This window comes from Grus americana, chromosome 13, assembly GCF_028858705.1.
Source record: "Grus americana isolate bGruAme1 chromosome 13, bGruAme1.mat, whole genome shotgun sequence".
NCBI lineage: Eukaryota > Metazoa > Chordata > Aves > Gruiformes > Gruidae > Grus > Grus americana.
In genome coordinates, this window is record NC_072864.1 from 20,424,806 (window position 1) to 20,448,153 (window position 23,348).

The 23,348-nt window shown below is 47.9% G+C and overlaps 2 protein-coding genes across 7 annotated transcripts in view; one reads left to right on the forward strand and one right to left on the reverse strand.

Moving 5' to 3' along the window:
* Window positions 1-931: 931 nt before the first annotated feature.
* B3GNT9 (UDP-GlcNAc:betaGal beta-1,3-N-acetylglucosaminyltransferase 9) lies at window positions 932-17,944 on the forward strand. 3 transcript variants are annotated; one of them, XM_054841155.1, is made up of 4 exons: window positions 932-1,271; window positions 8,578-8,617; window positions 8,838-9,021; window positions 9,458-17,944. In XM_054841155.1, exon 4 carries the CDS (start codon window positions 9,522-9,524, stop codon window positions 10,761-10,763), a length of 1,242 nt encoding a protein of 413 aa, XP_054697130.1. In that variant the 5' UTR covers window positions 932-1,271; window positions 8,578-8,617; window positions 8,838-9,021; window positions 9,458-9,521; the 3' UTR covers window positions 10,764-17,944. The 3 variants fall into 3 exon arrangements, with proteins under 3 accessions (XP_054697130.1, XP_054697129.1, XP_054697131.1); XM_054841154.1 differs by lacking the exon at window positions 8,838-9,021; XM_054841156.1 differs by lacking the exons at window positions 8,578-8,617; window positions 8,838-9,021.
* The window catches only part of PHAF1 (phagosome assembly factor 1), a 35,287-nt gene continuing 29,425 nt past the window's right edge, over window positions 17,487-23,348 (reverse strand). For 2 of the 4 annotated variants that reach the window (XR_008579186.1, XR_008579188.1), the window contains exons 15-18: window positions 22,053-22,111; window positions 20,441-20,513; window positions 19,513-19,975; window positions 17,974-18,184 (exon numbers count right to left, since the gene is read on the reverse strand). Coding sequence is in view for 1 of the 4 variants with exons in the window: in XM_054841153.1 (XP_054697128.1) it covers window positions 19,886-19,975; window positions 20,441-20,513; window positions 22,053-22,111 (222 nt within the window). In the remaining 3 variants the exon portion in view is untranslated. Of the gene's footprint in view, window positions 17,526-17,973; window positions 19,976-20,440; window positions 20,514-22,052; window positions 22,112-23,348 lie in introns of those variants that run through there. The other 2 variants (XR_008579187.1, XM_054841153.1) reach the window with 2 other exon arrangements.

Below are 23,348 nucleotides of genomic sequence, written 5' to 3' on the forward strand. Positions count from 1 at the left end.
CTCCTATATATACACACACGTATACGCATACACATACTTATAAAAAAAGCATTGTTACGTTACGTTTAAAAAAAACCAGTTGGGTGTTTGTGAAACCAACAGAAAAAGATCAAAACCTGGTGTTATGACAAGTTCACTGTGAATGAAAAACTTTGCGTACTAAAGGGGCTGTGGTCTGGGCACTCTGCAGCCCCTCGGCCTCCGCAAGAGGAATAAAGGTCAGTGTTTCCATCGCGGAGAGAAAGAAACGGAGCCGCAGAGATAGGAAACGCTGTGGCTGCGGTCAGCTGGCAGATCGGTAGTGATGGCAATTAAGATTTGGCTCTAAATAAAAATGTTTTGAAGTAATTCAAATTAAATGGGGGGAAGAAAAATGGGTGGGGTGGGGTTTTTTTTTTTCTGTTGTTCAGTGTTTTGGGAGGGACCCTCACATCTGTCTTCAGCCTCCGCGCTGCTCAGCTCCTGCCTCCTCCCATCGTTTCCCTATGAGGGGAAAAAAAAAAAAAAAAAAGAAACCAACTCCCAAGCGGATTTTCCTTCTGAGCTGAACTCAATCTTGATTTCTAATTTTGAGCCTTTGCAGAGGTAAAGTAAATAATCACAAGGGGATTAAAAAAAAAAATAGTCAAATTGTGGAGGGGAAAAAAACCCCACAAAAATTAATACGTTAACTATTGAAAAAAGTTTTAAAAAGTTAAAGAAAAAAAAAAGCAGTCTTTTTTGTGGTTGTTACTTTTAACCCGTAAACCAGCAGAATTAGCAGAAGCCCCCAGCCCGGCATCACGCTCAGCCCCTCGACACCCGCAGCCCTGCCCTCCCCGCGGGGCGCGGGCGACGACGCGCAGAGCGACGCTGGGCTCCGCGGCGCTGGAGGCCATCTGCGCGCCCCAGCCTGCCGATCACGTGTCAGGCGCTTGGAAGCGGACCCGGCTCCTTCCCCTGGCCGCGGTCGCTCCTTCTACCACGCTACAGTAAGCGAGGGTGTGCAAGGAGGGAGCCCGGCGTCTCGTCCCGGACCCCGTTGGCACACGCACCCCCCTCCCCCCCCAGTTTTGCAGGCACATGAGCGCGGGGAACCTCTGCGGGCTGTCGGCACGAAAACGGCCCAGAGCGCGGGGGGAACGAGCGCTGCTCTGCTCAGCGAGGATTTCCTCGGTTTCGCTTAAAGGCTGAGGAATGTCTAACGCTAACTACATCCAGATGTGCCTGCTTGGCAGCCCGCTGCCGAGACATTACCGAGGGGACGCAGGATCAGCGCTATCAAATGGGATGTAAGTATCTATCACGTACGTTTGATCAGAGCGGGTCGGGGAGAGTTTCGCAGCGAGCAGCGTGAACTACAGACCGTCCTCCTGCTTTCCTTCTCCTCCAGCCCGCGGCTTTGCTTTTCGCCTCGTTGCCCTCGCGGCGTTGTTACACGCAGCAACCCGAAGCGCAATCGTTAACGTGATCGGGGTCGGCTACAGGCTCTGAACATGCGGTCTCCGGCTGCTTTACGCTTTACTTTCTTTGCGTGTTTTAGGTTGTTTTTACAGAAGAAAGTTTGGGGCTTCTTTAGAGAACGGCTCCAGCGCTGCACGGCAGGGTTTCTTCCCAACCGTGACCACGTCTCGGTGGTGGCACGTTACATTTACGAGCCGTTCCTCGTCAGCAAGAGGACGTGACTCTTCCCCCTGCGTTACACCATTGCGTGCTTTCAGCAAAACGTGGGAATTTTCAAGCTCTCTAGAGTCGCAAAGAGAGGAAGGGAAAAAAAAAGTTCCGTTCCAGTGCAACGGGCAGTTACTGATCCCATTTTTTAACAACCAGCCTTGGGTACCATCTTGAAATTAGTGGGGCAAGTCAGCACGTCCTCCCTCTCCCGTCCGTGCCTGGGTACAAGACGAGGTCCGTGCCAACGCGCTGCAGCCGCTGGGTTTGGGGCACGTCGGCACGTTATTGATCCGATCAGGAGAGGGTCAGGGAGCCGAAGAGGCGGCCCGGGGAGGGCTGGGAAAGGAGGGCGGTTGTTTCGGTGAGGCTGTTTCTTACCCCGTCACGAGCCTGCAAGGTTTTATTCTCCCCCTGGGGCCAGGGGAAATGAATGTTTGCAAGAGGGAGGGCGGGTTCCTCGCCCTCCGCTCGCCGCTCCGGGAGGGGCCTGTCTCCCCGAAGCGCTCGGGGCGCGAGTCGAGCTGCTGAGCCAGCCGTAATTCTGAAAATCAGCCCACCTGCACCCAAACCTGCGCCTGGATTTAGGAAAGCACCTCTCAAGGCAAAGATAATTGCGCGGTGCCTTCTCCTACCTTGCAGGCAGCTGAAGGCTCTCGGTAGAGACATGGTGCTGCGCTTAGGAGGAGCTGGAGCTCTCCCTGTTTGCTGGGGCCCGCCACGGCGTGCCTGGCACAGCCCCGACGGCGCGTCCTGCCCCGAACGGGCCGGGAAAACGTCCCGCGCTGTTTAAATGCAGCGGAGGCGCGGTCCCCGAACGCTGCCACGTGCACGCAAGTGACTTACCTCCGGGTCGGCAGGGTGACGGGAGGAGCGGCGCAGGCAGCCAGCGTTTCCCGGAGGTGACGGGGATGGCCGTGCCGGCAGCCAGCGCTGCCCGGGGTCATCGGGGCTCCCGCGCACGACCGCGTTGCCTTCTGCCATGGTGCAAGTTCCTTTCCGGGACCCCTGTACGCTAGAGCAGACGTCTCAGCATCCATCGCCAGCCTTCGCACAGCCGTTTCTCGGCATTTGCGTTTGATACTTCATAAAAGCTTCCCCAACTGGGGTGAAAGCTAAAAGGAGGCAACCGCAGCAGCCGTTTGCAAGCAGATGTCTAACGCGTGACTCACGTTGTGACGGCAAGGCTAGCAGCGCCGACAGGAGAGACGGTCATAAAATGGGACCAGCCAGCTGGGAGGCTGATGAAACCCCAGATTTCGGGACTGGGGCAAGCAGAGAGATAAGTACGGCACCCCGTCCTGTAACGGCGTGGATCTCATCCATCCCTTAACGCTGGCCTGAAAAGCGGCTCCGACGGGAAAGTTGGAAACGGTCTCGGGAGCGGGGCCTGCATTTTTGTTACCTGCTTGTGCAAGTGTTTCAGCCGACAGATCTTTTGCTTCCAGGTGCTGCAACGCAAGCAACAGCGGCGGTGATGCCGTGCCGGTGACGCCGTGCCGGTGACGCCGTGCACGGGGCCAGAGCGCTGCTGTGATGGCAGCACCGACCAGCAACATCCGAGCAGCACCGTGGCGTGCAGCTGAGCACCGTGAGCTTCTGCCCCTCTGCACTGCGTTCGTTTGGCTCTGGCTCACGATCTCGACTCCTGGGAAAGCTCTAATTAAGACATTCAGCTAATTAAATCCTACAGCGCAGTCTCAGTTTGTCTATAGACTTGAAAAGTAAGTGGGTAAACATGATGGGCTCTTTTTTCTGGTAAGGCGGCTTAGCGATTGTTTTGGTTACTTCATTTTTCTAGGGCTTCGCTCTAACCAACGCGCCAAAGCGCGTCTCTTGTATTTCAGCCCGCCCTGTCTTCTAGGCAAGAAGATCAAATTGTTCAGCATCGCTTCGTAATCCTGCAGCTCCAAATGAGCCCTCTTGACAAACGCCCTGTAACGCAGAGGGAGGAGTTGTCCGGCACCAAAGCCGCTTGAAGCATCAGCTTTGATGAGGTTAGTGACTTTGCCTGGGAGAAAACAAAGCAAACCAAACAAAACCAAAAAGAGAAACCACGCAGGAATTAAACTTGTTACGTGACACCCAAACATAGAAATGAAAGAGGGCTCCTTCCCCTGGTCAGACACACGAAGCTATTTTTCCCCTTTAGATACACCGAAACCAGCTCAAACGGTTAAACCCGAGTTGTTCCGCGCACGTTTTTGTACATGGGCAGAACTAACCCAGCACTGGAAGCTGACTCCTTTCCCTGCGGGCACCCCGAGTTGCCCAGACACCCATGGGATGCAAAACGAAGGCGAGGTTTTGCCTGCACAAGACCCAAACCGAGATAACTCAGCTGAGAGCATGAAACCTTTGCCTTAGCGCTTCACTCCAGGTTCCTGCACAAGGGCAGGAGAAGGACGGCAGCCCAACGCGGCCCGAAGGCAGCAAAACAAGCGATCCGCACGCAAAACAGTGTGCTGCTCCTGGCTGCGTGTTCGGTTGCAACTCAACGCGTGTGGACGGAGAAGTCCAACGCTCTCCCAGCCCTCGGGGGCTCGGAGGATGGGACCAAGCGGGAGTCGGTAGGATGATGTAGTCACCAGAGCGTCAGGCGGCGCAGACGTCTTGCTGTCGGCATCGTGGTCTGGTGGGATAAAGCTGGTCTGTGCGCGCCTGTTTTACGCGGCCCCAGCCACAGGATGGGCTCGGGGTGTGTTGGTTTTGCTGATGGGTTCTTGAACAGCGTCAGGAGGCGGCGGCAGAGAAACGGCAGCGCAAGGTGGGGAGCGGTGTGGGAGCTTGATTTGCTTTTGTTGAGTGAACCAGGGTGGAAAAACTGCTGGAAACAAGGAGGGAGGAGGACACGTGCGTAGACCTCCCCGCTGCAAGGCAGAGCCCGGGTCTCCGCTTCCCAGCACTGGGTCTTGCAACCCGACTTTATTCTCGTGAAAGGCGTTCAACCAACATGAAATGAAAACAAACACCAAAACCCCAAGCGTTGCTTCAAAGCACCCTCGCCACCCAGAATTTTCCAAGTTCCCCTGAGGATTGCAAAAAACTCGTTGAGCCCAATGGTGCTGGATCCCCAACACTTCCTTTAGCTCATCTTACAGAGAAACAGAGAAGACATCTCCGTCGGCAACCACGGCCCCCCATACCGCGTGGCCCACACAACGTACACGTTGCCCAACCCAAACCTACCAGGGGCAGCTCCAGCATCAGGAGCGAGGAGGGGAGCGGGGAGGGAGCTGGAGACTCTTCCCGTGTGCCGCGGCAAGTCGATCCGGGGACGAGCTACAGCCGTGCTTGGGGGGGATGGGTGGTCCCGTGAGCCGGGCTGGGACCAGCGCGCAGAGCTCGTTGCTGTGTTTCGTACCCTTTTGCTTGGTGTACCACGTTTTCGGCTTGCCTTGCAATCGCAGCTGCTTTTCCCGAGGCCGGGCGGGTTGAATAACCATTCAAGGCACAAAGCAACATGCCAGAATCACCGAGGCTTCTTGACTGAATTCGGGGACAGGATCCAGAGGCTTTTCCCCACCTGGGCCCATGTGAGCAGAAGTGCCAAGTGATGGAGACGTGACGGCTGCTGTAAAAGAAGCGTTTCCAGGATGAGCTCAAGGCTTCACGTCATTCGACTGGGAATGAAGGACTTAAAAAAAAAAAAATTTTTTTTTAAAAAATCAGCATTTAACTACTTTTATTGCAGCACTCCTTGGCCATATTTCAGAATCCTCCTCTCAAATAAATACAAACCAGGCGGAGGACTGGGCCCTCTGCCCAAGCGTGCAACAGCGCAGGTCAGATTCCCTGCCTGGATGCTCACCAGGGCGCCGTGCCCAGCCCCAATCACTTCCAGCTTTTGAGCGTGTCGTTGCCTCTCGGGCCGTGCAGGCCGTGACCCCCTCGGTCCTTCCAGCACGTTCCCTACGTGCGGACTCCCCGTGCTGATGCCTCGTGGATGCGGGACCTCTCGGCCTCTTCCTGCCGCCCAGCACACGACGCTCCCAGGACCTCCTTGTCCCACCGCTGGGACAAACCGCACCGTCCCACTCAGACCTGCTCAAGCTGGACTCAAGATCCCTGCTGCAGCCATCCCCGGGCGGCCCACACAAAAAAGAGGGACAACTGCCCGTTTTTTCCAAGCTTGGAGGACACGGGAGGCAGCCCTGGCGGCTAAGCCCATGGCACCGAGCGACGCAGCAGTTTTATAACCCCGGCTCCGTTGCCCAAGTTGGATGGAGATCCCCCGCGGCGGCGTACGGAGCAGAGGCGTGTCTGCCTTGGATGCGGTCACGCGTCAAGACGCTGATACCGAGAAACGCTCCGCTGTGCTCACATCTCTTTTGTTTGGCAGCCAGTATTTTTCTGCTCGCTTTGATAGCCCTGTAATTATTTTTACCCTCCCCTGGTGTCAAGGTGGATGAATAATCTTTTTGGCTTTAGGACATATCAAAGCGTTGGCCAGAATCATCGTTCTCTCTGAATTCAAGAGCAGGACAGCTTTTCCCACACTGACATCCATGGATAGAGCTCACACCTGCGCAATAATCCAGGGTATTCCCTTCAAAAAGGAGGAAATATCTAGCAAAGGCTGGAAAATCCATATAATTCGATGAAGGAATCACTTCAAGGGCTGGCAATTTCTTGTGAAAATGAGATGTCTAAATTCAGCACTGAACTGTTTTATTTCAGCATGGAAATCGCTATTTCGGATTCTTTTTCTTTCAATAAATGAAAACACAGAAGAAAATTTGGGCTATCAGCCCAGGCTTGTAACAATTCAGGGGTTTTTTTTTGGCTTTTCCAAGGGCGCTTATTGCCAGATTCCGAGATGCTGGCAGGATAAATCTGTAAGTCATGGAAATTACAAGTTTCACGGCACACGTATTTTAATCCAAACCCGCGCTGATAAAATTAAACACTGAAAAGAGCCAGGACTTTTATCCAGCTCCTTAATTACCAGCTGGAGCCTGGCAGCCGAAATAAGATCAAACTTTTGCATAGAAAAGGGTGGCGGGGGGGGGGGGGGGGAAATCGCTATTACAGTGGGGAAAGAGATGAGACTTTATGAAGAGCTTGAGTGGAGATGCCCAACCATCCCAATGCTCTTCAGGATCCGTCCCACCATGGATTCCGCATCTCCTGCTTGCTCTGGAGAGCAAAAAATAGCTCATAAGAGCTAAAATCGGGGGTTTTGAGACGTCTATTTTAGGTATCTCAAGAGCACCGAGCAAAAAAAATTCTTCCTGGTGATGGGCAGAAGACAAAACTGAAAGGCAGAGGGTTGCGGCAGAGCACCCCAAATAGGGACTTGCCAAGGGCGATTGGCACATGACGGACGTAAAACGCAAACTAACATCCTAGATACGCTAGAAGAGACTTTCGCGAGACTGAAAAATAGGCATGAGCCAAATCACGTGGCAGAAAAAGCATAAACAGAAACCAGCATTATTATTATAAGCATTTTAACAGCAATTTGTGAGAGATTCAGAGAAAATTCCAGAGTCCCACGATCAAAAGCAAAGCTACGCCGGTTAAAACATCTGCCCAGCCTCGGAGAGAAGCGAAAGGTAGGGTAAAAAAAGCCAATGAATGGAGAAAACCCCAGCAATCTCTGTTAGAGGCCGGAAAACGGTGAGAAAGGCGGCCTGCAGAAAAAAACACGGTCATCAGGACAAGGAGGAAGTGATTTTGAATCCACTGGGAATGCAAAGAGCCTGACCAAGGCACGGATAAGCCGTGTACTAAAATAACGTTTCAGTAATACTGGAGACAAAGCAGGCGAGGTCAGTAAACATTTTGGAGCTGCAATTGGGAAAAAGACAGTTGGATACCACCAGATGATGAAACACTCCCCGTTTCATGAGTAACTTGGAGATGCAGTTAACCAGTAATGAAAAAGCAAAATATTTTAAAATTATGAGGTCTAAGTAACGTGCATCTAAGAACTTTAATGGGGCTGGCCAATAATAAAAAAAAAAAATCAACTGGTTTATTAATTTTTCTGTTTCATTGGTGTTGAAACATTGCCTGGATCCCACAGGGTCTGGAGGTAACGTTGCGCCACTGTTTTAATACTTCCCTGACTACAGACTCGTCAGCCTAATTTGGAGCTTAGAAAAGATAACCTTGCGGCTGATACAAAATCGATGGCTCATGAACAATTAGCGGGTGATACAATCCATGACGGTGAAAAAGGATTTGCTGAAAACGGATGTCGCTGGGCTAAAGAGGGTCCCGTTTTAAGTCATAATCACGGTGAATAACCGTATTCTTACCAGGCACCCAGCTGCCCGTTAGATGCTTGGGTCAGCGGAGTGGCTCGGCGGGGGGCTGAGCATCCACCCGGCTGCTCCGCAGGCTGACCGATGCCGAAAACAGCGAGCTGGAGCAATAACTCGCGCGGGAAGCCGCACGCCCCGGCTCCTCCAGCCTTTTCGGTCCTCGGCAAGGAGCATTCCTTAAGCGAAGGCGGACTGACGCTCGACTGGGCAGCTCTCCGTCACGGAGGTTTTTGGGTGAGACGATCACGGCTAATTCAAGACAGACGACTGCAGTACCTTCAGAGGCGGCTTCTGCTGACGCAGCACAGGCAAGGCAGAGCTGTAAGTGGCGCACGAGCGTAAAAGATTAGCAGTGGGTTATACGGGAATACTTACGTGCGCCTGTGGGAAAACTTTTGGGTAGAGCTAAACTCGTAGGAGCACGCTCCCTGCTAACGACTGCAGGGATGACGATGGCACCTGCCTTCCCCAGGAGCGACTGTCAGGTCCCTCCTGGTCAACTTGGCTGTTAGTCGCTGTGGGGAGCGGCGTGGTGATGAGAGGACCTGCCTTTGCAGCTGCGGACGCTTGACCAGCTCCTGCCCTACGGGTACGTGCTGCTTTCGTCCTTCTGACTACTTTAATTTTATTTTTTTGTTTGTTTGTTTGTTTGCAGTTGAAGACCTGATCGAATGAGACAGATCGCCAGGAAAAGCGTAAGTCAGGAATCAAATCTTGTATTTCAAAAGGCAGCTCCATCTCTCGCGCGTGAATAAAACATTCCTGAGGCCAGGCTCTGCCTTGCTTCCGCGTATTGGGATTTTATTTGCCCACCTCTCGCTTACCAGTTAGTGCGATTTGGCAGACGCCCCACACCCGTGCCCCTTCTAACCTTATTAATGGAAGTTACTTATAATGGTTTAATATTTTATAAAGGTTACTGGCAGCGAAATAGCCCCACGCGCATTCAGGCGCGCGCCTCGTATTCGTTTTGAAGGCGCAAATCATCGCTGGTTGATGAGAGCTGGCTCTGCGCGCAGGGAAACGCCAGCAACACGCTGCCGCTGAAGCCTGCCCTTCACCAGCCAGCTCCGCGCCTCCCCGTTTTGGCTCAAAAAGGGTAAAAGCAGCAAGAAACAGTTACCGAGTTAGAATGGGGGGGGGGGGAACCCCAAACCTAATGATTTATGGCAGAACAGTATCATTCATTATTTTCCACCTTGTTTGTCCCAAAGCAGAGAAATCTCCGAAACGGCAAAACGCGTTCGGCAGAGGGGGGCGCGGGAGGAAGGGCTGATCTCACACTGGGCTTAGGGACTGGTTTTCGGGGTGACGGATGACGACTCGGTGACTTAACTAACCGAGTCACAGAGCCAGAGCGCTAGGGTCAGCGTTCGGTCTGCAACCCGCGTGCAAGTTCCTTAACGCGTCCCAGCGCTGGCATGAGTAAAACGCGCTTTGCGGCTAGTTTTTTTAATGGTGTCTCAGTTAGCCTTGCCCGCGTGCTTCAGAGCTGCCGATTCCTCGTTGCTGACACGCCGTGCGTTTATTTACAGATGGACAGTGGTGCCGGGCAGCTCAAACACAGCTTCTAACAGTCCCAGAAAGATCGCGGAGACAATGAGAGTTCGTCTCAAAGGGGATGCGATCTGTACCCTCTTCCTGCTGGTAGCGCTCTGCTCTTTGCTCTACTCCCAGCTGGAACATTTAGTCCCAGTAGAAAACAAGGAGCTGACACCGAAGAAGCCTTCAGTAACGCCAAAAATATTCTCTGACCCCAAAGCACCTCGGAGACCGATGCCAGCAGAGGCAACGGTACCCAGACCCCACGTAACTCCCGTCGTTAGACGAACGGAAGTGGCCAACGACAGGGTCCCAACTACAACTCCATCCCCGTTGACCGACTCTGCCTTCAAGCGTTACCTCCTAAACAAGGATAACAGGAACTTCAATCTCCTCATTAACCAGCCCAAGAAATGCAGGAAAACTCCTGGAGGTCCCTTTCTGCTCATTGCTATCAAATCGGTAGTTGAAGACTTCGATAGACGCGAGATTGTGCGGAAAACTTGGGGCAGGGAGGGTTTGGTGAACGGGGAGCAGATCCAGCGAGTGTTCCTCCTGGGGACACCAAAGAATAGGACAGTGCTGGCGACGTGGGAGACCCTGATCCACCAGGAGAGTCAGACATACCGGGACATTTTACTCTGGGACTTCATGGACACTTTCTTCAATCTGACCCTGAAGGAGATCCACTTCCTGAACTGGGCTGCTGAATTCTGCCACAATGTGAAATTTATTTTTAAAGGTGACGCCGATGTTTTTGTCAACGTCGAGAACATTGTCGACTTCCTTCAGAGACATGACCCCACTGAGGATCTCTTCGTTGGGGACATCATCTACAATGCCCGCCCAATCCGTGTCCGAAAGAGCAAATACTACATCCCAGAGACCATGTATGGGCTCAGCATCTATCCAGCCTACGCAGGAGGAGGAGGGTTTTTGCTCTCCAGCCGCACCATGAGGAAGCTCTCCAGGGCTTGCAGAGAGGTGGAACTCTTCCCCATCGACGACGTCTTTTTGGGCATGTGCTTACAGAGAATCAACCTCAAACCCATTTTGCATGAAGGATTCAAGACCTTTGGCATTGTCAAGCCTTCTGCTGCCCCACACCTACAGACATTTGACCCCTGTTTTTACAAAGATCTCATGGTAGTTCACAGTCTGAAAGTTGCTGAGATCTGGCTAATGTGGAACCTGCTCCACAGCCCACGTCTTTCCTGTACTCAGAAGAAGCAAGTCAAGAAGCCTTTCCAATGGAAAAAGAAAGCTCAAACAACACCCCAGGCATCACACCTCAGATAATGCAGGCAGACTGCAGCAGAAACACATAGAAAACCGGCTGAGAAAGGGAACCTGGACCTGTTGGAACCAGATGAACTGACTTTAGAAGTATTTTAGCACATTTTATTTACAAGGGTAAGAGAAGATGACAAACTATTGCAGGAATTTGCCAAAATTCCACGTTTGCACACACATACCATGTAGGTCCTTCTCCATTAATGAGTCCAAATAATCATAACAGTATCTTTAACTTATTATTATTTATTAGAATTATAGTAGCGCTTAGTGGGCCAATGTGTAAAAGCACATTGCAAAATGCAATCCTTGGAGATTTTTCAGCATCGTTAGAAACGTGAGAAATGAAAGAAGATAGAGGACAAGAGGAGATGCCAAGGAGCCCAGGGATCGTTGTCAACTTGTTACCTTGGCTCGGGCTCATCAAGAAATGACCAAACTACACAGTAACTAGAGCAAAGGAAATCAAGTCACCTTAGTGTACGCTCAAATCAAATCACCGCTGCCTGGTTGGCTTTCTGTAGGCCTCGTAAGAGAAGACCAGAACAACTAACGGCTATCGAAATGGGGTCCCATCATTGCAGATAGGCCGGGCTAGAAACAAAACTGGAGACTGAGGCTGGCGTGGCTGGTTCAGCAGAGGACAGGCAAGTAGGTAACCGAGAAGGAGCAGACTTCCGAAGGGCCTTTAAAGAAAGGACAAGAAGAGCTTTGAGTTGATCCCTCCGAGTCTTGATTTTTCATTATTCATTCATATTGTCACTGTTAGCAACACCTCCGTTCAAACATCTGCCCCATTGACGCGCTCAGGGGACCAGGTTTTGGCACTTCCACGAGCTCAGGCTCTCTGCACTATGCTGACTGGCACTCGGCGAAAACTCAGAGACATCCAACAGCATCTGATTCCTCTTACCATCTAATCCAGACCTTGAGAAGATTTGCATCTGGAGAGATCCTTTGGCCTTGGCTTTTGAGGGTAAAACCACACAGAGCTGCTCCTTGCGTCACGTTTGGGAGGTTCTTCAAACGAAAGGAAAACTCGTCAACGGACCAGGCTGGTTTCTATAGACCTCGGTGCTCTTGCCTGGCGTAGAGTCAACTGCAAAGAGCAGCCAAGACTTTTCATATTGCTGCGGGTGTCATGTGAAGGGAGAAAGCAGTCATCAGGCAAAAGGGCTTCAGAATAAAAGCCTCGGTAAAGTTACTGCAAGAAAGCAAAAACTCACGGCGATCCTTCTGTTGGGCTTTCCAAGTTTCAGTCAGTCCGTAACTTTGTATTTTAAGCATCGGACAAGAACACTGGATTGCTTGGTTTTTTCAAAGAATAGTCAATACTTGGAAGCATTTGGGTTTTTTTTTCCCCAGCAGCAGGTTACCTTAAAAGAACATCCTTTTCTTGGATATCAAAGAGGAAGTAAATTCCTCTAAATCAAGGTTAAAAAGCTATGAAATTCATGGGGCAAAGAGCCTGAATTCACCTCTGACACTGTGTCTGTTAATTCTTTCGCAATTCTTTCCCCCTCAGCAAAACTCCTACCCATCGGAGAACCTCCCCTTCAGGAGGACACATAGGCACGGCTTCGGAGAAAGCTGCCATCGGTCCTCGATGCCCAGAAGTTGCTTTCCCTTGATCAGAGCCTGCAGCTGCATTGCATGTCTGGGTTTAACCTTCCTCCCACCCAGTCTGGGCTCAGCGCTCGTATTAACTACGCACACCACGGAGGAAAGCGAGCTGGTAATAGCTATTGGTAGATCGTTAACAACAGTCTTACACGTTATCTTCATCGTAAGAATTTAAGTCTTACAATAATGCATTTCCAAGGAAAGGCCAGCTGTACAGAAATCAAGAAGATGTTGATTCGGGCTATTTTTAGGATGCAACCCTGACGTACAAAATGCTGGTGGGAGTGTCACACGGAGCTGCGTAGGGTGTGGAAATAAGCCAGAGCCTTGCTGGTGGGAGAAAGCCGGTCACGTCTCTGTCTGCTAACACGCGTGATACTTACGTATTTATGAGCTTGTACAGAAATGTATTACCTGTGATTAGTTTACAGTTGGGGAAATTATTTATACCATAATTAAAAGACAGCATGCAGACGTGCCTCTAGTTGTCAGAGTGAGTCTGTCAAGGACATCCGCGCGCCCGTTGTAAGACGAACACCACGGGTATTCTTCGTGAAGGCAGCAACATGAAAAATACATTATTCCTTACTTTGGATAACTTGGTAAATCTTTCCTTATGCTGGACTTAATTTAACGGTAACGAAAGGAAAATAACCACGGCTTACCTTACGATTTCCTCCAAGGCAGGTGGTCAGGTTCAGCAGTCCGTATGAAGATCTCCTTTTTCAGCTCGGAGATGCGCAGAGATCGGCTCTTCCCTCTAGAGGTGCCTCAGCGCTGCAGTCTGCCCCCAGCGCGGCGGTCACGGGCGCGTTTTGCCCCAGCTCAGAGCTGCTGCTCAGCACCCACGCGGGCCAGCACCTACCCCGGTAGCCAGCAGAAACAGAACCAGAGCAAACGGTTTACTCCGTTGTCTCAGTCTATGGAATAGCGCGTTTCTTTTATCCAAGGAATAGTAAATCTCACATCTATCGCATATATACATAAAAATGAAGGATACATCTGCTTTCGTTCATCAGGCTCTGCTGCATGGCCCGTTTAACCTGGTTTTAAAAAGCTTCCGTTTGCTGCTTCTGCGGTCGGGCTGGACGTTCGCAGAGCCCGTACGTGAACGTAATGCACTGGGGAAATGCTGGAGGGCAGCGCTGCACCCCCGGCACTTTATTAAACTCTACTTACTGCTACAGCAGGCAAAAAGGCTTTGACTTCACCCAAGCTGGAGATTGCTTCCTAAAAGATGAGGGTCTTCTCAGAAAATCCCAAGCCCCTAGGTGCATATGAGGACTGGCGGGAGGGACCCTCTACCGACCCTTCTGATGCATCTCAAAAAACCCCAAAATATCCATTTCAGAATGAAATTCTGAGCAGCTTTTATTAACCAGCTAATTCAACCCACCAGCCAGGGTTTCGCTACAAAGCCTTGCCTGGCAGGTTTTTTTTCATGACTAACCCATGATGAGAAAACATAAACACATCTTAAGTGGGTTCCAGCAGTAGCAAGGAAAGCAAGCAGACTTCCTCGAGACAGACATAAACATCTGAAGCTAATACAGCGCAGCAGGTTTTATTGAATCCCAGGGATCCGCACACAGTCAAATTTTGTTCCTACTGTACGTAAGTCGCCAGATTTGGTCACTTTAACGAGCAGAGCTGGCTCGAACTTCACATTCAGCACCTCCGAACGCATCTCTGAACACACAGACTGGTAGCGAATGCCAAGATCCATCGTTCGGTCAGGCCACTGCTGACTTAGACATCATTAAAGAGCAAGCCAAAGACAGCTCTGAAGCAGCTGAGCGTTAAAATATCGTGCTTCCTGTCTGCAGTTTAATTATTCATCTTTCTACAGCAGGTTCTCGGAAACAAACCCCAACTGCAAAAATCAAACCGTACAAAATAATCAAGCGGCTCAGAGAACGCTCGCTACGTATCAGCACCGAGAACACTCTCCGCAGAGTGCTGGAAGACCGTCACGTTGGGAAAAGTTGACCCCAAAGCCCAACTTGAAGAACTGCTGAGCCCCTCGGTTGTACCGTTCAGCTGGAAAATTTCCGCATTTCCCTAATGATGCTACTAATTCTACTGGCGTTTATCAAAACCGGTAAAACTTTTAAATCCAACTTTTCATGGTGTTCTAGGCTTACGGCAGGTAAGAAAAGCATACTGAGAAATGGGAGAGGAAACTAAAGCCCAAGGGACAAGCATGTTGGAGTCCCCCCGAGCGCAGCAAACAGCTCCCCCACCAGTCCTGACCAGTCGGATGCTCTCTCCCAGTTCACCCGAATCCAGCTCAGGGACCTTCTCTCTCCCCCTCCCTTTCCCAGCCCGTCCCTTCACAAGCCCAGTGCCAAAACCAGGGAGAAATCATAAAGTAGCACAGGTCGGCGGTGCCTGCCTTCTCCCCGGGGGGGCTGACTGAGCTGGGTGGGAATAAAGGTGTGATATTAAGACAAATGCTCCTGACAGCCATAAAAGTGGAAAAAAAACCTGGGTGAAATAATCTCAGTGGCCTCCATATCTGCGGATGCAGCAGAGCTGCCCAGCGAGGAACAGGGAAAACTCAGGATTTCAGGGGGTCAGTTCTTCCGAGAGACCAGCGGAGGCGAAAAGGGAACGCAGTGATTCAGGCTGCCTTGATTACTTAGTTGATTAGACTGCACATTGCACAATCATGCAGGGGTTTTGGTGATTGCTGTTTAAATTGTGTGAAGGATATTAACGTTGGAATGAAACTTAGGCACTAATAAGTGCATGTGTGAAACATTAAGGCACTTAAAACCAGCTTCCGAAATTGCAATATGTAGTGCTTTAAAATGACCAAACTACTAACGTTTAAAGGAAAATTAATTAGGGTACGAAAGAGAAAAGGTTACGTTAAATCATTACAGCCCAGTCCAGAACAAAAGTTCCTGTTATACCGGTACCTTACGCCACAGCAAGCGACCTACTCCGCAAACTCCAGCTTACCTTCCCCGCTGTTTCAAGCGGCCGGCGTTCCCAGACGGTGAAAAGGAATGATTTTGCCTGCTGGAAAAATACACATCCCCACGGACAAAACGATACGAGGTTTGGCAGATAAAACATTTAAACAGTGACTTTATTAGTTACAGCTAAAATTCATATAGGCAGAGAACACGGTATTAAGGTCCACCTGAACTCTCCAAGTAACACGTACCCTCTGCAAAACCAAATCCCTTCGTAGGTGGGAACCGGTTACACCCTGCTCTCGAACACAGCACCGTTAGCTTCATTAACTCCCGCTCCTATTTTAACGTTACATCTGCAGTAAGCTCTGTTTTTAATTTCCCCTTACCTCATCTCTGAAACATCCTGGGCCATACCTTCCATGAAAACAACCAACCAGAACAGATTTGTATGTTATCGCCTCCCTAAAGACACAGCGAGATGCATTTATTTGGCTACTCGTGCTGCGGCAGGTTGGGTCTGACAGGACCAGCCCGAGGGGAGAGCACCGTTGGGTTGCTGTAATCAGGATGGAGGAGGTAAGAATAACAGAGAAATGTGTTTATGGGACAAAAGCTGATGCGAAACATTTGTCTTCGCAGAGCTAGCATGGAATAATGTTTTTTGCATCACAGCGCAGAAATTATTCTGAACTGGCAGAAGCGTAAAACGCAACCAGCCCACGTGAAATTCTGTATCGGACATCTTGGTCCTCGTCCGAATACTCCGAAAGGAGCAAACAGCTCCAGCTTGCACACAACCGTTACTTCAGGTAACGGCCACACAGCCATCGCGCACACGCAGATTTACTCTTATACACGTCTGGAGCCATCAAACACGAAGCCCAAGAGTTCAGCTCAGCAGAGCTGCGAAGTGCCTAACAGGCGCCAACACCACGTAGAAAGTCAAGGGGAAGTGGGTGCCAACACCCCCGGTTTTCCTCGGGAAAACGCCAGCTGGAGCCCAGCCTCCAGCCACCCCGATAACGATCGATCACCATCTTGCTGTAATGCCCAGCCATAGGAAAGGCTTTGTTTTAAACTGTTCCCGGCAATAGAAAACTGGATTTTCTTTTGGGGACCAGAGGGTTCCAGCACCACAGGGCAGCACTGATCGCTGTAGTACTGCCTGTGATACTCGCAGGAGCCCAGGGACTGCTCGCAGGCCTAAGGAATACGGGAAGAAGTGTCAGCTTCACCTCCAAGAAGGGCACAACAATCAGTTTTATTAAGTGTAAATAAGTGAAATACTGTGGAAAATACTGCGGAAAATACTGCAATACTCAAGTTAAGCAGAGACACAAACACAAACTCCTCGCTCCTGTACAAAGGAAGAAGGCACACATCAAAATGGGATCCTCTGCGCAACGTGTTTTATTAAAAATGCGATTGTAATTAATGTTCTAGCAAACAGTTTTCCTCATACAAAACCAAAATGATGGACCAACAGACATGTTGCCAACACGCAGGCTCGGTATCAAACCACACATAACTCCAACAGGGGCACGTGCCGAGGTGGGATCCGACACAGCCCCAGTCTCTGGGTGCCTTCGGGAGGGGAAGGTGCTGCACCCTGCCCAGCTGGCCCTGTTAAGAGAGCCCATTTCATTACCTCCATTGTTTTACTCACATGGACTCACCAGAGCATCACAAGTGAAGACGGGAGTCACTGAAGTTGTTTAATACCTTCGGTTAGCTGCCGGCAGCCTGTCCTGAGTCTTGAGGTGCACGCTATAGCGGCAGTCCTGACCTCACACTTCTAAAGCATTTCCACTGAATATGCTCCGGAACAGGATAGTGGTAGCCATTACTCAAATCGTCCCCTCAAGAATTTATCTCCTCCTGCAGCTAATCTGGAGCCTCTACTAGAAAAGGATTAAAATTAATTGAAATTCTTAGCAGGATTGCTGTCATATTTCAGTAACAAGCATAAGCACGCACGCCATCTCAATTCAGAGATCATAAAACCCTCCAAGGGCACAGGGAGCCAAGCACTATGCAAGGTGGTTTTATATTCCAAAACCGAAGGATGCTAGAGGAGGGAGAGCTAAGCGCTCTGCCCTGCACTTCACAGCCAGCGCGGGAGAAACGCGAGTGGAAACGGGAGTCCCATTATGCCTGGCACTAACCTCTAAGCTACTTCAGGGTAAGCGGACTTTCAGTGGTTTTCTACTGAAATACCCTAGGGGACAAGAAAACAGTACGAGAATTCACGTTTGCTCCTTTTACCGCATCATTTCTTCCATTCTGTCGTACGATAATTCAAACTCTTTGAGGCCCGATCGATTTTAATGATGCCCGAAGGCCGACACGAGTGTAACAACTGCATTTTTGAGTGCAATACAGAAGCCGCGGTGTTATTTACTGTACTTTAAAGACTTTCTTCCTCCACTTTGGGGCAACAATTTATCATATGCTTTGACGTATCTACTAGGAAACAGACTGCAAGTTGTGTTAGCTTTTGTACTGCTTCTTCAGAGAACACACTGTGTCGGCTGTAAAGGAGGAACACTAGTCAGGTACTTCAAATGTAACGTCTGAAAGGCAGTAAAATAAAAGGACTAATTGATGAGGAAAAAAAAAAAGCAAAAGCATCCATGATTTTATTACAAAAACACCCAGCAACTGTATTTAACACAAAAACAGTAACTGAGAGTCTCATTTTATTTTTCTTTCGGTGTACATGCTCATTATTATTCCATTTAATTTACAGAAGGGCTATGTAAAATGAAATTAAAATTAGAGAGGAAACAAAAGGAAGGTTGAGGCATAGAATTTTCTTAGCAAGCAATGATCACAGGAGACAGCACAGATTGAACAGGGATTCAACAGGAGTGACACCTAGGGATAAAGGTAAACAGTAACTTTTTCCTTATCCATTAGATTCTCCACGGGGCTTTTTTGTTTGTTTTAGCAAAACAGTTTAGAGTATCACAGTATACAGGAAGACTAAATGGCAAAGAACGTCTCACACACACACACCACATTTATCCCTGCTACTGGTCCAGGATCCAAAACTTCAGTTAACATTTGATTTCCTATCTCTCATTCATTGATAAACTATACAGGATTACACTGTACATGGAGTTAAAATTACAAAAATGTCGTATTTACAAAATCTGTACACACATAGTAAAACTCACAAAATTGTCATCTATGTATCACAAGTTGCTACACCAAAATATTAAAAATGGGATAAAATTATACATTTCTCTTGTCCATTTTTAAAAAGGGTTCAATATTTCAAAGACAGACCACCTATTTCCCCCAAATAAGACTGGTAAGAGAACTAGAAACCTAAAGTATCCTCCTGGGATAAAATGTCGCGAGCAGCATCTCCCAACTAGAAAGAAGCCTATATCCTGTCTGCTGGGGTGGGGTGTGCAGTTAGCCTGTATGTACAGAAACGGTGAAACTACAATAAGGATGTCTTTGGCTAAACCTTTGGCATAAATTAAAATCGTACATCAAAAGTTACAGAAAAGGTTTTCCGGGTGATGGCAGAGCTTGGGAATTTCTTTCTGAGATACCATTATATACAACTGTTCTTTCTCTACGGAAACAGAGTAGGAATAAAGGATTTGGGAACAGAGGCAAATGAGGCAATGCTATTTCTTCGTTAAGTTTTTCTGTAGTATGAAAAATTGTATCAAACCTTTTCACTAAAACATAATTCAATCATAGAAACAACCTCTTCCAGATTTTTTTTTTTTTTGAAACTGCATATGAAAAAAAATTAGTAAACCAGCCATGGCAGAAAAAAAAATTGTTCAGCATATCAAGTACATATTAGTGCAGGAAGGTGGATAAATTTGATCCACTGTATAAATAAGCTTTATGCGCGGCATACATTAAATAACCATCACACCCCACTCACACCCAGTACACAGATGCTCCTCAGTGAAGATAAACGTTTATCAAGTAATTAAAGTGTATGTAGTGCAAATGTTACAACCAAGTATTATGCACATGCTACTTGCTTGGTTTAAAGTTACACAAAGATGTGGTGCCTGAAATCATGGACATATATACATCCTTGTCACACTTGGTACAATGTCCTAAGCCACAGAAATACCGATGTGTTTATATCTATATATATACACACACACGTTTTCTTAAAATGTGACCACCACATCAATACAGTAACACAAACAGACTAAAATCAATACCTGCTTCCAGATGCTCCAAGGCTCAGAAAGTTTGTGCTTCTAACTCTTGCAGTCATTACGTGCCCCTCTTCCATTTTCCCCCTTCTGCCAGCTGAGAAGGGGGGACAGTCTCTTCAGGTCTGTGCTGCATAGGATGAGGGCAACGGAGAGGAATAAACGACGGCACAGGCACCTAAGCTGCTTTCCTCCATCAACAGTTCCATGCCCCATGATGAAGGGTTGAGATAATTTCCCCTCCACACCGCTCCTGGGTGGAAAGGCTTATTGGAAAAAAAAAATCATAACGTGCTTTCCGTATTATAAGTGGCAGCAAATCAAGGCACGCTGTACTAATTTTTGTAGCATTGAGATTAGCTGACTGTGCAGGGGATGCTCACTGGGGAAGGTCCGATGTTCTCAACTGGCTGCTGGGCCGCGTTGGGCCATACAGAGTGACAGAAGCTATGTGATTATTCTGCATCACCTGCAAAAGGACGGCAGGGAGAAAGGGAAATTAAAAGAACTGGACACCAAACAGGGACTCAGAAGAATGAAAGTGGCGAATATGGAACTGATCTGCCTGAAAAAAAGAAATCCCAATAACAAAAGAAAGCAACAGGCTCTCAGCTAGTTCTTAAAAAAGGTCTCCAGATTTCCACAACACATTTAAACACCAGCATGCTCCACCACTACTCAGAGCCAATTGCATGCATCTCCTGCTAGTAGGAGTTCTAGGTGACAAACCTGAAATCCCAGCTTTAACATGCAAACGTACAACCTTGGAGAAGAGATTGGAAAGTTGCCTGTTTCTGCTGATAAGCTCTAAAAATACAGCCACTCCCAAGTGCTGGCTTTTCTTGAAATGGGAAATAAGAAGCCAGTAGTAATAATAGCAAACTCCTTCCTCATCTTCTCTTGCTCAAACAAATATTAAAGCTTTTCTCCTAACCTCAAAGATCATTCGTTGCAGTCCAAAGCAAAAGGTTGACCCAAATGGGTTAGTGTTGTTCGGAGATGACGACCTGAACAGAAAAGAGGAAAAAAAAAAAAAAAGAAATAAAAAGAGAAAGAAAGAACATGTGAAGATCAGGAACTTCTCAGGAAAGAATAACCACTGGGTAGTATAAGGTACATTATGGCATCTTTATCATGGCTTTCATCAAAAGAAAGTAGATCCACGTTATGCAACACCACTGTTGGAATTCAAGTGAGCCAGAGGACACCTCTGCTTCATGCCACAGAGCCGTTACTAATACTCAGGGAGAAAGTAATCAAAAAGTTACTAACGACCTCTACAGGAAAACTCTCACTGAACTTGAACAGGAAGAACCCTGAAAATAAGCAGATACAGAGGAAGAGAGAAGCACCGTGTAATTTATTACAAATTATTTTTGTGCAAGATCCTTTCCCACTCTTCAGTCTATTTCTCGGCCTTTACCAAATGTATTTACTACATGCTGTCTATAAAACCAATGAATTAATCTTGTTAAAAAATTACCCTGCAAGATGCTGAAATAGGATAATCCAAATTTTATTAAACAGTATTTTTCAAGATTAATTTAATCACTTGTCCTTTGGCTATTTCCCGTATTTCTGGATCAGATATATGACAATAGCAGACACCTGTTGACTGCAATGGATTTCAGATTACAGCCAACCCCCTCCCTAGGAAATATTTACTTTTTGGCCTGTCTTGTAACTGGTTAGTTTCTCAAAGTGCATGTCTGAGACATTCGAGATGTGCTCAAGTAAAACAAACTGGTTGAACTACTCTGTACAACACAGATGAAAAATAGAAAGGCTCCATGGAGTCACTATTTCAGCCCGGCTTTACTTTACATGGCTTCTGCTCTAACGATCTCATCGGAATAAACAGGACTAGAGGGGAGCAAATGGCACAATCATTGGGGGGGGGGGGGGGCGGAAATCAAACTCAAAAATCAAACCTGATCAAAATACCTCGTTCAGTATATCTGAAATTCCTGCTGTATTTTCACAGTACCTGTGACTTACGCTTGTTGCAGGATAAATCACAGACTCATAACGTGGAATGACAGCACTGCAAGCAGGTAATGCCTATTTAACCCAACACCCAGCAAGTGTAAGCACACTATTCTATCTTCGGTCAGCCTAAAAGAACTGTAGAACAACGATGTATGTTCATAAAAGCAGGGCTTCTCCGGACAGATTGCTACCATATACGTGACACACTGTGCTATTTGATGTCACCTTGTTGAAAGGCATGTGGCTAGCATAAAAACACCCCTACACTATTTATTTATAACACATGAACGGAGACACTTCTGTATATGCTGCTTAGCTCTTCTCTGAATTTTACAATTCAAGGAATTTTGGAAATTTCATTCCAAAATTTTCCAAGTTTTCATTCTGCACATCCACCTGTTTTGTCTGAGAGCAGCTATCTAGTCTTGTTAGTGGCCAAGAAGTCTGAAGCTGTATCAGCCTAGAAGTAACTAGTGCAATAAACACCCTTGCTCTGCCTAAACCCATCCTCTGCTATCAGCTCAATCCCTGCAAGGAAAATAAAAAGAGATCTTTACCTGTGAAGTACCACTGGCTTTTCTACAGGGTGCCCCAGAAGATCCTGAATACTGTCCCACTGTAAATAAATCAAAGACTTTGTGTTAAAGTGAGGCACGGGAAAACTCTTCTTTTTATCTAGGAAGGGTTGTGTGTGTTTTTGTTTGTAACATGCTCATTTGTCAAACATACAGAGGTTGTGTTTACAGAAGTATTTTGTGACTGAAGCCATACTCAGTAAGAGAAACTATCCATTACTAGGGCTAGGAAATCCTCTCAAGGTTTATTCCCATTTTTGTCTCAAAATAGCTTTGAATTTGAATTATTAATATAAAAAAATCCTACGGGTAAAATGTAGCTGGAAAGTCTTGTAGCATTTCAGGGACACGTCAGAGAACCAAGCAGCTGCGGGAAACCTCAGAAAAATATCCTCTTACATACCTTTGCAGAGGGGAAAATAGCATCACTGTTACCTCCCTCAAAAGCCTTTCCTTGATATAAGCGACAAGTTTGGAAAAGAAGAAGAGGAAGGCTGCACTAGTAAATGATTGGGAATGTCCAGCTGTTTTCATCACTCTAAGCAGGCTTAATAAGAAGCTGCAGTTTCGCACACAAGACTGAAATAAGTCAGAGTAATGAAGGATGTAATTAATTCAAATGGCAGCTTCCAGGCTGCTGACTCCAATTTTTTTTCCTTCCAGCATGGGACTCAAAATTCACCAAGGAAAGTCTTCACTTGCCCTCCCACCCCAGGAGCCAAGAGAGCAGCACTGGTCCTGGCTGAACGTTAACTGTAGAGACACTGCTGAACACAATTTTTGAGAAGTTTTTCAACTCAACGTAGCTCTCAAACATGCAGCAGCAACTGCCCCGTTGGGAATTTCATTTAGGTGGTAAGGCTATGCAGTCTTCAAAAGAGCCCGCTGCCATCAGGAGGTGCCACACTAGCAGGGACATTTCTGCAGGCCTGCGGCTGCCTGAGAAACATCTCGTTACTGGCACCCTTCAGAACAAAGTGGAAGGGCACCACTGGACCCTCTTGGTTACATACTACGTGTCTTCAAGAGCTACATGAAGTAGAAGAGCTCTGAAAAGTTTGTTTAGAAGTATCTCTTCCAGCTAACATTCAGCCACCACTGCTATCGCTTTCCCATATCACTTATTTTAGTGTTCTAATTCTACCTGCGGGTATCTTAAAAAACAAAGCATGCAATAATGCAGTCATTTCGTTTACTTGAAGTGTGCTATTACGAATGCCTTTAATCCTTAACACAACAAAACGTTTAAGCCACAAAACATACATTAACTTTCAGCCT